General features: G+C 32.4%; 1 protein-coding gene across 3 annotated transcripts in view; it reads right to left on the reverse strand.

Annotated features, from left to right (window-relative positions):
* SULF1 (sulfatase 1) overlaps positions 1-16,112 on the reverse strand; it is a 196,098-nt gene that overhangs the window by 70,635 nt on the left and 109,351 nt on the right. For all 3 annotated transcript variants that reach the window (XM_023495970.2, XM_031946284.1, XM_031946285.1), the window contains one exon: positions 5,344-5,583. In XM_023495970.2, the coding sequence (XP_023351738.1) occupies positions 5,344-5,583 (240 nt within the window). The remainder of the gene's footprint in view (positions 1-5,343; positions 5,584-16,112) is intronic.

A 16,112-nucleotide genomic window follows, 5' to 3' on the forward strand; every position in this document is an offset into this window, starting at 1 on the left:
TAATTCCCAAATTGCTGAAGGTGATCTTTTATATAAAGACCGGAGCTTCTCTCTCCATTTTCTTTCCCAGACCTAATAGATATGCTCTTTCCTTTCATAAGATGCTGCCCAAGATGTTTTTGTATTTCATACCAAATGCAGTTTAATATGAGATGCAGGCAGCAATTTTAGGCCAAGTACAGAAGCAGCTATCAAAGCCCTATTCTGTTACATCATCTAAGCAACATAGCCACCACACTAAAAAGGGACTTTACGACAGTTCTCTGAGGTGCTTTCTATTCTTCTTAATACAAATTCATTGAAACATATCTCTGGGGAAGACAGTTCATTCTCTTGAAATGATGATTTAACTATCTAACAGATCTTAATGCAAGGAGATTCTTTTACATTTAGCTGACATTTTCTTTTGGTTAATTCTATTCCATTACTTTAGCTGTATTCTTAGTGTAGCAATGTAAAATAATTCCTCTTTTTCCTTACTATTTTTCCTCATTTAGATACCTTAGCCTTTTACTTTACTTTAATATTCTTAATTACAAAAATCTTACTCTTTTTTTGCTCATCCCACATAAATTATTCTTTAAGCCACTTAGTGATCTTTGAACTTTACCTCTGAACTTGTAGCTTTTCTATTCTATTTGCACTAATGAAATATTTTAAAATAATAAACAGGGTATTATGGATATAGTCTCACCAAACATTTATGGAGAGAGATTTTTAGCTCTATACAATGTTATACTGCACTAGAACATATTCAGAGTAAAATCATCTTAGCTTTTCTTGAAATAGGACACTGTGGACTAATTTGTAATAACCACTTGGAATTTTTTTTAACATTACAGTTTCCTTGGCTGGTCTCTTAAATGAATTATCTGGGTTTCCAGTTATTTTTCTACAGATATATTGAGTGTGTAAAATTTCCTTGAAGATGAATTTCATTTTCACATCTATACAGCCAACCTTTTTAGGTATGTTTTAGAAACGGTCGAGTTGGTATTGGAAATTCACCCTAATTTATTGTCTGAAAATTTCCTTAATACATTATTTTTTACTCTTCTATATCCTTGTTTCTTTTAGTATGCTATTACATGATTCCCTTCAAAAAGAGAATGCAAGATGATGGTTGGGATGCTACAAATACAGAGGAGAGATGATTTAAGTATTATGATATTAGAATAATTTCTTATGAACTAGATGTGAGACTTTAGTTAAATCACTTGATTTAAAGGAATCTCTGGTTTTTATAAGTTAAGTGATGGATTTAGAATAGATTGGTTCTAAGATACCTTTAGATCTTTAATTCTACTTATTTCTGTTGGGGACAAGGCCAGGATAGGAAGTGAGATATCTTGATTTCCCTTACTACAAGATAAAATTCTCTTGTACAAAAGTACCCCAAACTGTTCTCTCATAAAGTTAGATTCATTAATATTTTTTTTAACCTTTCACTGAAAAATCTAAGCACTTTAAAATTTTTTGTTAAACAAGAACAATTTGTAAACATTCCTGGTAGTACTAAGCCAACCACAGATCTTTGCTCAATAATATCATCTTCTACAGGGACAGATAGAATATTGTATTAATTCAATTGATTTTCTCAAATTCCTCTGTTTTTTCCCAAAGGTTCCTATTTAATAATTTGTCACTTAGTTTTTGTTCTCTTTCAATTTTAATGTTCCCTTATGCCTCCTTGTGTATATTATAATTCTCTTCATTTAGGCAACATACTTAATTTTAACTACATTTTCCCAAACAATACATTCTTTTTAAAAAATAAATCTCTCCAACAATAACTTTTTCTAAACTCAGGTTTCTCAGAAATAAATAACTGTTTTGATCCAATACATGCCATTAAATCTTTTAATTTCCTAAGATGCTCATCATTCAGATTAATTGATTTGTATATGTTCAAGTGGGTTTCTGATGGACAAATATTATTCTTTCAAATAGTTCATTATTTTCTAATATTCTGGGATGGTTTAACATTTTTTCAATGAAAATGGATTTTGACAAAGTATATCTAAATTGTTGCCATTTTAGGATTTTTACATTTTAATTCCACTCTTATTTATTAATATTCACTCTGGGGACCTTTTCACTTACCTCATTTAAGCAGAGTACTTTAAAGTAGGATCAAATGCATGACTCTCTAGAAGATGCTATGAGAAGGAGCAGTTTTCTTGAATCTATGTTACTCCAAATCTGTGTATCTGGGCAAGAGCACTGAATTCTTCTAATTGTCATTTAACAAAATCCAGTCTTTCAAACTATTCTTTGTTTCAGTCCTAGTTTATTTGCTAGATTTTTATTTTTCAACCAGAACCTACTATGTTCAAGGCAATAGAATTACAAGATGAAAAATAGCACAATCTCTGATCTCAAGGGGATTGCAATCTACCAGGGCATGTATATGTGTATAAGGAAGTATAATACATCTTAGAATGTTTTAGGAGCCTCCTATCATCCCTAAAATCAGATATAAATAAAAAAATAAACAATGCCTTATTTAAAGCTCTTAACAATCTGACTTATTTCTATTTTTCTCATATCTTAAATATGAGTACTCCTCTTACTACCCTCAGTAATTTAGACATCCTAACTTGCTTGTTAATTCTCATCCAAGATTTTTCATATCCTATGCTTTAATATTGGCTGTCCCTTATGTCTGGAATACTCCTTTTGAATCTTTTAGAAAATTCCCAACTTCCTTCAAAACTTATGTCAAGTACATTTTCTAAAAGTAACATTCACATGTTCACAAAGGTTCACAAAGTACTTTACATAACTTGCCACATTTCATCCTCACAATAACCCTGTGAGCTTTCATTACACCATTCTACAGATGAGACAGCTGAAATTAAAAGAGGTTATTAGATGACTTGCTCGGGAATACCCAACTACCCAATTCTGAGTCAGAATTTCAACTCAAGTCTTCTTTAATACAGATCCAGTGTTATATCCACTCTGCCACTCTGTCCAATTGACTAAACTGCATCTATGAGATGCACATTTCCTCTAGCTATCAGTGCCATCCCTCTCCAAACCAAATTATATTGATTGTGTAAATATTCTATGTACATGTATTCATGTGATCTCTTCTATTAGAATGTAAGCTCCCTAAGGGCAATGACAGTTTTACTTTTGTCTTTTCATTTCCATTGCTTGACATATACCTAAGCACACAACTTAAAGAATACTATTGATTGATTAGTTGATTGTAGGAAAGGTGAGAGACTAACAAAGCACTCTAGCAAAATTTGAGAAGAATTCACTTTCAGTTAAGAGAAATTAGGAATGTTTTCACATGACACATTTCTCTTTTAAAACTCTTTCCCTATTCATTGTTACTTCCTGGTTTCTTTGGATTTCTTTAAATCTTAGCTTCTGCAAAAGGTCTTTCCTTGTCTCTTTAATTTTAATATCTTTTCCTTAAAGATTATCTTTAATTTATCTTGTTTATAGTTTATAGATAGTTGTTTGTATGTTTTCTCCTTGATTGGGTTTAGATGTTCCTGAGAACAGGAATAGTTTTTGCCTTTATTTGTAATGTCAGCACTTAGCATAATGCCTATAATACAGTAGATGCTTAATAAATGCTTTTTGACTTGACTTAACAAACTATAAATTTAATGCAACTTTAAAAGAAAAAAATGAAAACTTGCTAAGATAGTACCCAAGTTAAACTTTGAAAGTTAAAAAAGGTGGAAATCATGGACATGTGCTCTAGGCAAGGGGGGAGGCCTTACAATTTGCCCTCAATGAATTCTCAAAGCTTCTAAAAAGAGAGTCCTATTTTATTTAATCTTCAAGTCAAAAGGCCCAAGTAGTAGGCCAAAATTTATCACTGATATAATATATGTAAGGGAAGAGTCTACATACATCAAAGACAATGCCTTTTTCTGCATGTCTGAAAAGTGGTTATGGGCATGCAGCTAAAGGAAAAAAGCTGGCATAAAGTAACCTTTCAAAAGGACCAGCCAACATATGAAACGTGAATGTATATATCCTTACTGGCTACAAATATTTTTCTCACTTCTGAATTTCCCCTGTTCTACTCCTACTACAATTAGAATGCTCTCAATTCCACTCTTTCCCACCCCAACTATTCTCTTATACATGTCATCTACCAGCTCATGTCTCTATTTGTTCATTCCCTTGAACCTTCTTATTCTAGGATTTTCATGTGAGTTGAGGTGTAGATTTTTCCTAGTGGATCTCAACATTCAAACCAGAAACTAGTTCATTTATCTTGGTGGAACATGTCATGTCTTAGCAAGAGTTATTTCACAAATATCTCTTGTTTCTGATGCCTATGGTAGCCATTGGAGGGTGGGTATTCAAATTATAGACAATGATTCTAGATTTCCTGGAAAGGGGTCAGAATTGTAAGGTTCTTATCTAGGGACTCTGTGCTACCAAAGGCCATATTATAAGCTTATTACACATTTAAAAGGACTACTTTAACTATATGCTTTCCATCAAGAGATATAACATTTGGTGCCTCAAGGCAGTGCTAAGTTGTTAAGGATCTGATTTTGACTGTGTCATTGAATAGGTCACCCATTTTGAAAGTTTCCTCTTCAGCTATAAAATGTGAAAAGAAAGCTTGCTATCTACTAATTCCTCAGGGATGTTTGATGGATTTGCAAATTGCATCTAAGTCCTTAGATAAAAGGTGTCATAAATTTAAAATTACTAATATGACTAAACACACTTAGGATAAGACCCTAGGGGTAACCTTCCCTTCTCTCCTATTATGGAAATCATAATCACTTCATTAATGTTCTTGGGATTCATTTCCATTGTGAACATATATCTAACAATAACTGTCAATGACAACTCTAAGCATCATTATAATCAACATCATTGCCCATAAATATAACATATTAAGTGCTGACAGATTATATGGTTCAGAATCTCATGGGGAAAGATCCACAATAGATACCTTCCTAGGATATTCTTTTATACTAATATACAATTAAGGGGGAAGGTGTTATAAGAAGAAAGAGGATTATTTTATAATTGTTTTTGGATACATTCTTAAATTCAATTCAAAGCAATTTCACAATATTTATTTTATGACCCATATGTACTCAGTATTATACTAGTTTATAGAAATAGGAAGAAAAATTTAAATGGTCCCATTCCTCAAGAAGCTTACACTAGGGGGTAGGGAAATACCACACATAAACGTGTGGGTAAATATAAATTACAGACAAAATAATGACATTTTAGGACACAGAGAGAATTAACAACTAAAGAGATCAGGAAAACAGAAAATAGCTCATGAAAAATTAAACAACTTCCATTATCCACCAAGTCTCAAAGGCCACTATCACTCACCTGTTCTGTATCCGGTGTTGTTGAGGTACACAGCGAATGTGCGTGGTTCGTGCATTGCCTGCCAGGAAGGGGAGGAACAGTTCTCATTGTTGGTGTACACATTGTGGTTGTGGACATACTTCCCAGTGAGCATAGAGGATCGTGAGGGGCAACACATAGGGGTGGTGACAAAGGCATTAATAAAAGTGGCTCCTCCATGCTCCATGATTTTTCTTGTTTTATTCATCACTTGCAAGGATCCTAAAAGATATAAAAGAATCCAGGGTTGGTGGACACAGACAACCAGACACCTTAAAACCCATTTGTGGGTTAATGGTTCTTTCTCCGGATTCATTAATTCTTTCCCTGGTTTGAATGAGCCTATAATTTGATCAGCCCTCATTTCTAGCACAAAATTAAACATTTCATATCCTCTCATCTGAGGTATTTTGCAGAGTAATAAGCACATTTCAGCCTTTCTCCTACTTAGTCACAAAGGAAAAATGCAGCCTAATCTGATAATTAAAGCTAGAATTTTTGATATGGAGCAGATTCAAAAGCTAGCAGTCCTTTGAAGATTACCTTCCAACAATAGACTAGCCAAGCACCAAAGAACCCCTCTCCAAAACATTAGCAAAATGTTATTGTTCTCAGGATTATTAATCATAGGCCATATTAGCTTTTTGAGAAAATCAAAATGTTTTCTTTAATTAAAAATGAATCCTTCCACAAAAATCAACTCCACTGTAATGACAAAATTATTTTTTAATCAAACTGGAGCTCTCCTCCAAGTAATGTAGCAGGGAAACTCCACTAATTTAGGTTTTTAACAAATCCAGATGTGGTTCCTAGTGTGAAATAAAATGATTCTGCAATATGCATAGCATCCCAACTGGAGAATTGAGAAATAATTTTTAAATGCACATTTATATGTATGGGAGTGGGGAGAAGCAGTAAAGGAGAAAAGCATGGATCTCTATCTTTACTACCATGCCCCTTCAAACACTTTACCTGACCCTCAGCCAAAGACTGCAGAAAAGCCCAGAACAGAATTCAATAGTCTTTTCAGAACTTGTCAAGAAATGACATGAAGAACTGATGCCAAGGGGGTGGAATTTGAATCTCAAAACCTCAGATTTCCAACAGGTCTCACTCCTCTCTAAATGGGAGAAGAAGCTATGCAACTGTTTTTACAGTTAGGAATTTTTTAAGTAAACCAATGCCAACTCAAGAAATATGAAGGACTATCTACTGAAAAATCAGAAGCCAAAAGAATTAATGTCACCTAACTCTAACTATCCATCTATCTATCTGTCTGTCTACACACACACACACACACACACACACACACACAAATATATATTTTCCATGTAAAAACTTTTTTTTTTTTTTTTTTTTTTTTTTTTTTTTTTTTTTTTTTTTTTGCTGAGGCAATTGGGGTTAAGTGACTTGCCCAGAGTCACACAGCTAGGAAATGTTAAGTATCTGAGATCAAATTTAAACTCAGGTTCTCCTGGCTACAGGTCTGGTGCTCTATCCATCTAGCTCCCCCTTCCCCCATGTAAAAGCTTTTTCTGCCTTATGTAACACATAACAACAGGAGACAAGCGTTATCACTGAGATAGCTTATGTCCTGAAAAGCAATAAAACCCTTTCTTTGTTCAAGAAAATGTTAGCTGTTTTTTCTACTTTGACCTACACACAAAATGGAACCAATTTTGGAGTCAATGAATAATAGCATCTAAATAGCATTCACTTTGGACTAAAGACTAAACAGATGTTATTTGACAGGAAAATATGTGTATATAAGTGTGTAGATAAAGTGTGGTATTTAGAAAAGAAATGGGCCAACCAGCCCTTTGTGCAAGGACCTTCTCTAGTGGAAAGCCACATAGATTTCTTCTTAGTACTATGATATTCAAAAAATTTCCTCAGTGATTTGAATGGAGGCATAGATGGTATGCTTGTCAAATTTGCAAATAACAGAAACCCAAAAGGCCTAATTTGTTGGAAGACAGAATCAGTATTCAAAAGGATGTAAACAATCTAGAATGATGAGCTGAATCTAATAAACTGAAATTTAATGGGTAAAATTGAAGTTTATACTCCTAAATTCAGAATATTTACTACATGATTTACATGATTTGGGAGTCATAATTAGATTCTGTTCATTTGGGGGAAAAAAACTTGGTTATAGTGGACTTCAAAATTACTATGAGTCAACAAGGTAACACATCAGCCAAATAAAACAAGCTGAATTAAGAAAACCATAGTATGCCATCATCACATTTTAATTCTATTGTACTCTGCTCTCACTGCACATGCTGGCTTTAATTCTGGGTAGCATTTTGGGGAAGGATATTGGCAAACTGGCATGAATACAGAGAAAGTCACTTGCATATTAAAGAGATCATGAAAAACACGAATCATTTGAATGAATTTGGGATGTTTGGCTAATAAAAGAAAAGAGATGGGTAGAACATGAATGTATTATTTGAAGAGAGAAATGATGGATGATAACATTTATATTGTATTTATGGGATTTAAGGGTTTACAAAAATATTAAATATATATTCACTTGAGCCCTACCATATCCCTATGAAATAGATAGTATTATCTCCATTATGGATGCATAAACTAAGATTCACAGAAATTAAAATGCATACATCTAACAAATGTCAGAGAAGAGATTTAAATTAGGTCTCTTGATTCTGGGTTCAGCACTTTTTCTATTACACCAAATTACCTTTTGTGCTTGGCCTCAGTCCAGAAAGTAAAGCTAGAGGCAACTTATAAAAAAAGCAGAGATTCAGATTTATGTTTGATATGTAGAAAAATATCCAAACAATTGTGCAGAGATGAACATGATGTCTCAAGAGGCATGGAATTCTTTGTCACTCTAGTTCATTAAGCAAGGACCGAATGAATGTTTGCTAGGGAGATTCAGTTAATTGTAGGGATAAGACAGGTGACTTCTGATGTCTTTTCCAACCTTAAGATCTTGTGACACATGATTCTTTCTGTCAAGTCCAAACATTCATATATTCCTCATGATTGTGATATAGGTCTTTCATATATCCACTTATTCAAGTCCTTCTTTCCTTCAACTTTTGGTTCATTTGCCCCCTCCTCCATGAAACCCTTTCTCATACTTCTAGCTGATTTTCCCTGCTGGAATTTTTCATAGGCAATTTGATATTTCTTTGTCCATTTCACATTCAACTTTATAAAACACTTAATAAGGTTTTTTTTTTATAATATTATATCTCCCTAATAGACTATAAGCTCCTTGAGGGCAAAAATAATATAAATTTTAGGAATGGCATAATAGTTTACTGTAGAGAATGCCAGAATAAGAATCAAGAAATCATAGATTTGAAGCTCATGTCTGAAATTAACTCCTTATCTGTCCATAGAAATGTTCTTTAATCTCACCAAGTCTTAGTTTATTTATTTGTAAAATTAACATAAATAACAACTGCAGTATCTATAATACCAGATTTTCATGTGAAGCTCAAATAAGGTAATACAATAAAAAGTGCTATAAACTTTTAAATACTTTGAAAATATTGGGTTTAATTTTTTTTTTCATTTTTATATCTCCAGTGAGCAAGGCAACATGTCATAATGGACCCAGCCAATCTCAGAGACCTAGGTTCAAGTCCCATCACTGACAGCTATATGATCTTAGGAAAGTCACTCAAGCTCTTATTTATCTAAGATGATAGGTTGCAGAAATATGAACTGATCTAATAACTGTTCTGCAATGCAGAATCTTAGAAAGTTGTCTATAGTACTTAGAAATTAAGTCACCTAGTCCAGGATCACATAGAAAAGATACATTGATGACAGAGTCTCTCTTTATTATTCTGTGCTAAACTGTTAATGTATAGTCATTTCAGCCATGTCTGACTGATCATGATGATCATTTGGGGTTTTCTTGGCAAAGATACTGGAGTGGTTTGCCACTTCTTTCTTCATGTGAGATAAACTGGGTTAAATTACTTTCCCAGGTCATAAAAGTAATAAGTATATGAGGCTAGATTTGAACTCAGGAAGTTGAGTCTTCCTGACTCTCAGCCTGGCATGCTATTCACTAGGCCACCTAGCTGCCCTGTGTTACATAGAATAAACCAAATGTCATTTGCTTTGCCTATCACCACCATTCTTTCTACTCTGACTCTTCTACTTTCTTCATTTATTGTTTTTTCTTTTAGTAAAGGAATCTATATGTAGAGAAAGACTGAAGTTAACACTTCATTTATTTAGTGGTTACTTATTCTGGCAACTACAATCATTTGAGACACAAGCTAAGAACCAAAAAAAACAAGAAAAATGAATTCTAGGCAGTCAAAAGAGAAGTTGCAGAGTTCATTTCCTTAAATTATGTCCCTTACTCATAATGAAAACCTAAAGCCTTCACTTGAGTCTGTTTCTCAAAAAGGCATTTCTCAAAAAGAAGCTGAAACTCAAAGGAAATGACAATTGTCTTAATGACATTTGGTGGAAAACGGAAATACCCTTTCTGAAGATGAAAGATGGCTATGCTTTTGGCCTCTGTGTCCTTTGCATTGAATGATATCTGAGATCTTCACCACTCAGAATACTAACCGTGGTTATCTTTAAGGAAATGCAAGAGGGGAAAGTGGCACTTTAAACTGAAGGTTGCTTTGGCTTGTAATATGTAAAATTCTCTTTCCTTATCAATGTGAGCATTCCTTCTAGTGACCCATCCATGACTGCTCCTCCTGTTTAATTGATTTTAATATTATCCCTTAAGTATGCCATATAGTGCTCTTTTGAAGTTCTGGTGTCTTTACTCATCTTGTCTTGATTAGTTACTAAGGATACCAATAAAAGATATGACCTAATGATTGGCTATCCTTGGTTCTTACCATATAACTATGTGATCTTTTTCAATTATATATTTTTAGGGGGCAGCTAGTTGGTGTAGTGGATAGAGCACCAGCCTTGAGGTTAGGAGGACCTGAGTTCAAATCTGCCCTCAGACACTTAACACTTCCTAGCTGTGTGACCTTGGGCAAGTCACTAAACCCCAAATGCCTCAGCAAAAAAAAAAAAAAAAAAAATATATATATATATATATATATATATATATAATTTTAAAAAATAATAAAAAAATAAATCAATTATACATTTTCTATGATGTCCTTCACACCATTTCTGTTTAATTACTTGTTGCATTAATTAAATTAATTAATTGATGATTTTTCTTGTGATGTTACTCACATTGACTATTATTGTCCTTTGGATGAGCCTCAAAGTTGGTTCTAAAGAAATTTTATGACTATGGATGAATGTAATGCTAATGATAATTGATGATAATAGTAGGTAGCATTTATGTAGTCCCTATGATGTGCCAGGCATTGTGGCAAGTTCTTTATAAATATTTCATACAACTATGGGAGATATTGGTATTTTTCCCTTTTTACCTTGAAGAAACTAAAGCAGGCAAGTGATTAAGTGACTTGTCCAGAGTCACCCAGCTAGTAAATATATAAGCCTATATTGGAATTCAGGTTTTCCTGATTCCAGGATCAGCATTATATCAATGGTATTAAATCAACACATTTTTTGTGTTTGGGGATATCAAAAAGAACTTTGTAATTCCCCAAAGGCAATCTAGTCTGTTCATTTCTTAGTGTTCAATTCTTAGTCCAACTATTGTCTATTTGCTCTGTTTTTATAAGATATGGATGGACAAGATCTATAGTCTATCTAAATGCATATCACAATCTGCCAGCTTCACCCTTCTCTGAATGAACATTCAATTAGCCCAAATCTCTTGAGTAAATATAGATCTTTTTTAGTAGACTGCAATTTTCTGGAGATCAAATCACTAAAATCACTAAAAATGGCAATCATTAAAATGCCATCTAGATATAGGAGCATTTAGGCACCCTCACTAATGGGAATTATTCTTCAGGTCTACACTAGATTTCCTCTACAAAAGAGGCAAACACTTTTGGTAAGCACTTTCTCTCTCTTTTTAAGGCCTCACTTGCTATGAGTGGTCAGAGGATCATTGAACAAGATTTTCTCTACTGCTATATCTTTCAGGTTATCAATTTATCAATTTTATATCAAATATCAATTTAATACAATTCTAATTACACATGAAAGTCAGCTTGTTGGAGGAAAATCTTTAAAGTTCTATTTTTGTTTTATCAAATTAACTGTACTGTTAATAAGTAACAACAACAACAAAATGAAGACCATGAGGGTTTTGTCTTTTTATACCTTTTCTGTGTAGATATATTTTCTGTGTAGAATATAATTGTTGGTATTTTCTGTGTAGAATATAATTTCTGAAATTTTTCCTCGCTAATACGTACATCAAGTATACCCTTGATGTTCAGCATAAAGATTATTCTCATAGAAATTAAAATTTTATATGGTACAGAAATTAGGCATATGAGTTGGTAATTATTAATGTTTCCTTGATCATCCTTTCCCCACATCTTTGATGTCTTCCCTTTCTTTAGATACATTGAGGATCAATCTGTCAAAGCCTTCAGAATGGTGTCACATACAGCATGGACCTATTCTAAGAAAGCTTCATTCATCTGGTCCAAATGCTTTTCTTATCTTTGTATTTTGGTTTGTGTGTTTTTTTTTTTTTTTTTTTTTTGGTGCCATTTTTACTTCCTGTAGAACATTATCTTTTAAATGATGTTGCAGTCAAATGTGGGAGATCTGCTATTCCTTAAATCTCTATATAATTTATCACTTTCATCATCATTTTGTTTTGCAGGTGAAGAAACTGAGGCTTAGAAGGTAAAATGCAATACCCAAATAAGTACAGTACTAGAATAAGGGTGTTAAGTAGCCTGACACCAAGTACTGATTTCTTTTCACTACAGTGTACTGTCCTTGTGTTGAATTGACTATGACATATTAACTTAAAATATTTCAGAAAGTTCAGCTTATATATCCTAAATACCATGCTGGGAATATGGATTTTGAAGAGGCAGTTTTGGAAAGAATACTTTCTCTAAGAAATTGAAAGCTAGTTTCTACCAAGTCATTTTATCCTAAGTCAAGAAAAATATACACAGAAATTCTAGAAGATATATTGGCATCAGTACTATGAACTGACACATTCTCTAGATATCAGGTTTGTCTGATCCTCTCTTGAGTCAACTCAAAAACAGTAGTGATATGCTGAGATTCATGTAGAAATCTGAATCTCTATATCTGATTAACTCAGTTTTTCACAATGACTTTTGATAGATAATTCACATAATCAACTCCTTTTATTTTTCAGAGCGCTTTTTGAATTTTTTATTATCTTCTTGTGAGGTAAAGACATATTAAATGTTATATATTAATCTGTAATCTTTCATTTATGTGTTCTTTCCTATATTATTTTTGCTATATTATTATCTTTTTCTCTCTTTCTTTGATCCCATCTAAGCTGAAAAAGTGTGACAAAGTATTGAAGGCTAAAAGAAGGATGATTTTTCTGATTTAAAGTGCTCCATATTGCTTCTCAGCAGTATTTGAAAATACAAAACCATGAGGTTTCTAATATACTATTTTGCTGACTTTGCTCCATAGGAAGTGATAATGTTTTCTGCTAAAACCAAAAGAGAACAAAATTTAGACTAGAGAGGAGAAGAGTTAGAAAATAAATCCATCTGGGGACAATTCATATCCTCTCATTTATTAAATGAAGGAGTTGAACTACATGATCTTTTCCAGTATTAAAATTTTAAACCTATAATCAATCTTAATAATTCTAAAAATGATTAATATTTTAAATATAAATTTCACAATTTTTAATAATTTAAATTTGAAATATATTTTTTCATCTTCTTGAACTATGGAAAGAATACTAGAACTAGATTATAGGATATCTGAATTTTGATGCTGGATCTTTCCCTAAATATGATGAATCAATATCTTCTCTATATCTAGGTTTTCTCATGTTCCAATTTATATTTTAGGATTTTTATACCAATGTCTTATCTTTTCTACTAATTATAAACTCATTAGGAACAGAAACTTAATTTATTTTATTTTTATACTTCAAGTACTTACTAAAAACCGAGGTGCCTGAGGGACCAGTGATTTCATTATTGTGGTACTTCCAGAAATCCAGATTAGAAGACTTCTATAACTTACAGTCTTAAAGATGCCTAAATATCAAAAAAGTTAATGATCTGCATATAATTTCCTATATAACAAAATGTCAGAAGTTATTATTTGAACCTAGGGCTTCCTGATTCTAAGTATAGCAATCTAGCCACTATGTCCTGTTTCCTTTCTCTTGGTCTTTATAGTTACTCACTTTTAAATCTCTTGTAATATGCAAAAAGGGTCCATAATCTTGATTACTTTGCTCACTAAGCCTTTGTGGTATCTTATTGGAAAAACAATGACTATATCTGCATATAACATTCTAGATGCTAATACATGATGGTATTGTATAAGGAATAGATTTAAACACTTGCAAGGTCATTTCAGTACAACTGAAAAAAAAATTACAGTTCAAAGAAAAAATATACAAGTATTTTGGGGAGGAAGTTATTCCTAAGTGATAGGCAGCTACTCCCTCAAAGTAAAAACACTAATCCTTGGACATAATCCAGTCATAGAGAAGGTTGCTGCCTTTTACCATAGCAGTTAAATTTAAAAAATACAAAACAAACCCTGTGTTTTGATTATTTTGTCTGTATTCTTTTTATCTTTCCAATAAAATTTTAGCTCCTTGAAAGCAAAAATTATGTTTCATAAAACTTTTTTTTTCTCTACAGAAAACCTACCACAATGATGAGTACATAGCAATGATGAATACAATAAGACTATATAGTAAGATTCCATATATGGAACTCTAATAATTTTCCATTGACTTTCATCACACAATATGGGGTATATTCATAGAAACTTTCATATTATTTAAGGAACTGGAATTTCATTAGTTGAAAACAGAATTAGTAAAGGAACCACAGTGATGGATATCAGGAGAAACTTAATCATTTTGAAGCACCATTCAATTAATAAACAAATAATTAGTAAATTCCTACTATTTGCCAACCCTGTAGTAGGTATCAGAGATAAAAATACAAAAAGGAGGAGCTAACATTTTATTGGATTGGTATCACAGCATGATATAACAACATGACAATAGAATCCTGTAGGTCTAAATGTGGGAGCAACACAGGGAATGAAAAAAAATCTTCTCTGGTACAGATGATACCCATTACTTCTTCCACTTCTTGTTTTCATACCTGACCAAGAAGTCAGAGAGCAGGAAAAAATAGAGCAAGTTGCCTCAACTTTGTGGTCAAAGGCTGACTGTTCTCCAGTATTTAATTTTTCTTTTTCAAAAAAGGGAGTGTATTGAATTAAGGGAAAGGAGAGAAGAAGTATCAACTGTAAGAAGCAGTTCATAACCTCCATAGAGAGGTGTAGATTCTTGTTAAAATAATTTAAAATAGATGTAACTTTCTTGGGTGGTGGGAAAGAGGAGAGAAATAGTATTAAAAAATCATGTGATACAAAACAAAGGCATCAATTTAAAAAAAATTTAAGGAAAAGAAATGTTAGCAGATAAACATGCAGTTGATTTACTCTTCATTTGTTTTGTTCTGCAATATTGAAAAGTTCTATGTAATAGTATTAGGGTTTATGTCTGCTTTTATGATTTATCTTGTGTGCTTATTTGACTTCTTTTTCTTGATCATTAGTTTATTTTTTAGGTCCTGAGATTTATCAGAATTGCCTGGAGAACCAAATTCGGTGACTTGTTAACAGTCATCTATTGTGACATTGCTGTTTCATGCAGCTGGAATGGCCAAGTTTCCTCCAAGAAAATTCTAAAGAGACATGGATTAGAAATAGAGCTTAAAACCAGGTCTTCACTGTGCCAAGCTAACAATCAATGCAGTTTATAATAAAAATAAATGTGATATGTCTCACATTACAATCCCTGATTTATGAGTTATATTAAAATAAAAAATTCTCCTGAGATTTCACATCAAGTTACTATGTCATGAGTAATAATTTTAGAATAATTTCTGACCCTTGTAGCCATTTCTGAGAGCTGTATATACTTTTTAAGGCCACTAGTAGCGCCTACTTAATATATATATATATATATATATATATATATATATATACATATATATATATATATATATATATATATATAACTAAGTTGTATTTTCATAAGATATTTACTTTCTTCCTTTATCTTTCTTTTGTCATTTTGTCTTTTATCTCTAGCATAAGTTTTCAGGTTAGGTTGAATTCTTCATTTCCTCCAAATTCAAGTGCCACTTCATATTCAGATTAGCTCCTGTGCTACTTGATATTCAAAATTTTTCTTGATCTCCCAAGTTTTTCATATTCTTTCCTTCTTACCTCTCATTTATTTGTCTATTTGCCATATTTCCTTAATAGAATCCAAGTTCCCTGAGGAAAAATGCTCTTTCATTTCAGTCTGTATGTTCTGAGCACTCAACCCAATATCTTACATATACAAGAATTTGCAAAATATTTATTGAATAGGTGCTGGGAACATAAGAATGGATACCACAAAATATCAAGCTTTCAAAAAGTTCAGTTTTAAAAAAGAAAAAAAGGAAGGTGCATAAAAATAAATGCAATTAAATATTTTTATAAATATAAAGGAGGAATTCAGATAAAGTGATATGAGAAATATGAGCAGAAAGAGATGTGGAAGAAAGGTGAATGGGGGAATCTTGGAAGGCTTTAGTGTAACCAAGTTGGACTTTGAAGGAAAGGAATTTTGATTGTATGAT

Source organism: Sarcophilus harrisii, chromosome 1, assembly GCF_902635505.1.
Source record: "Sarcophilus harrisii chromosome 1, mSarHar1.11, whole genome shotgun sequence".
Taxonomy (NCBI): domain Eukaryota; kingdom Metazoa; phylum Chordata; class Mammalia; order Dasyuromorphia; family Dasyuridae; genus Sarcophilus; species Sarcophilus harrisii.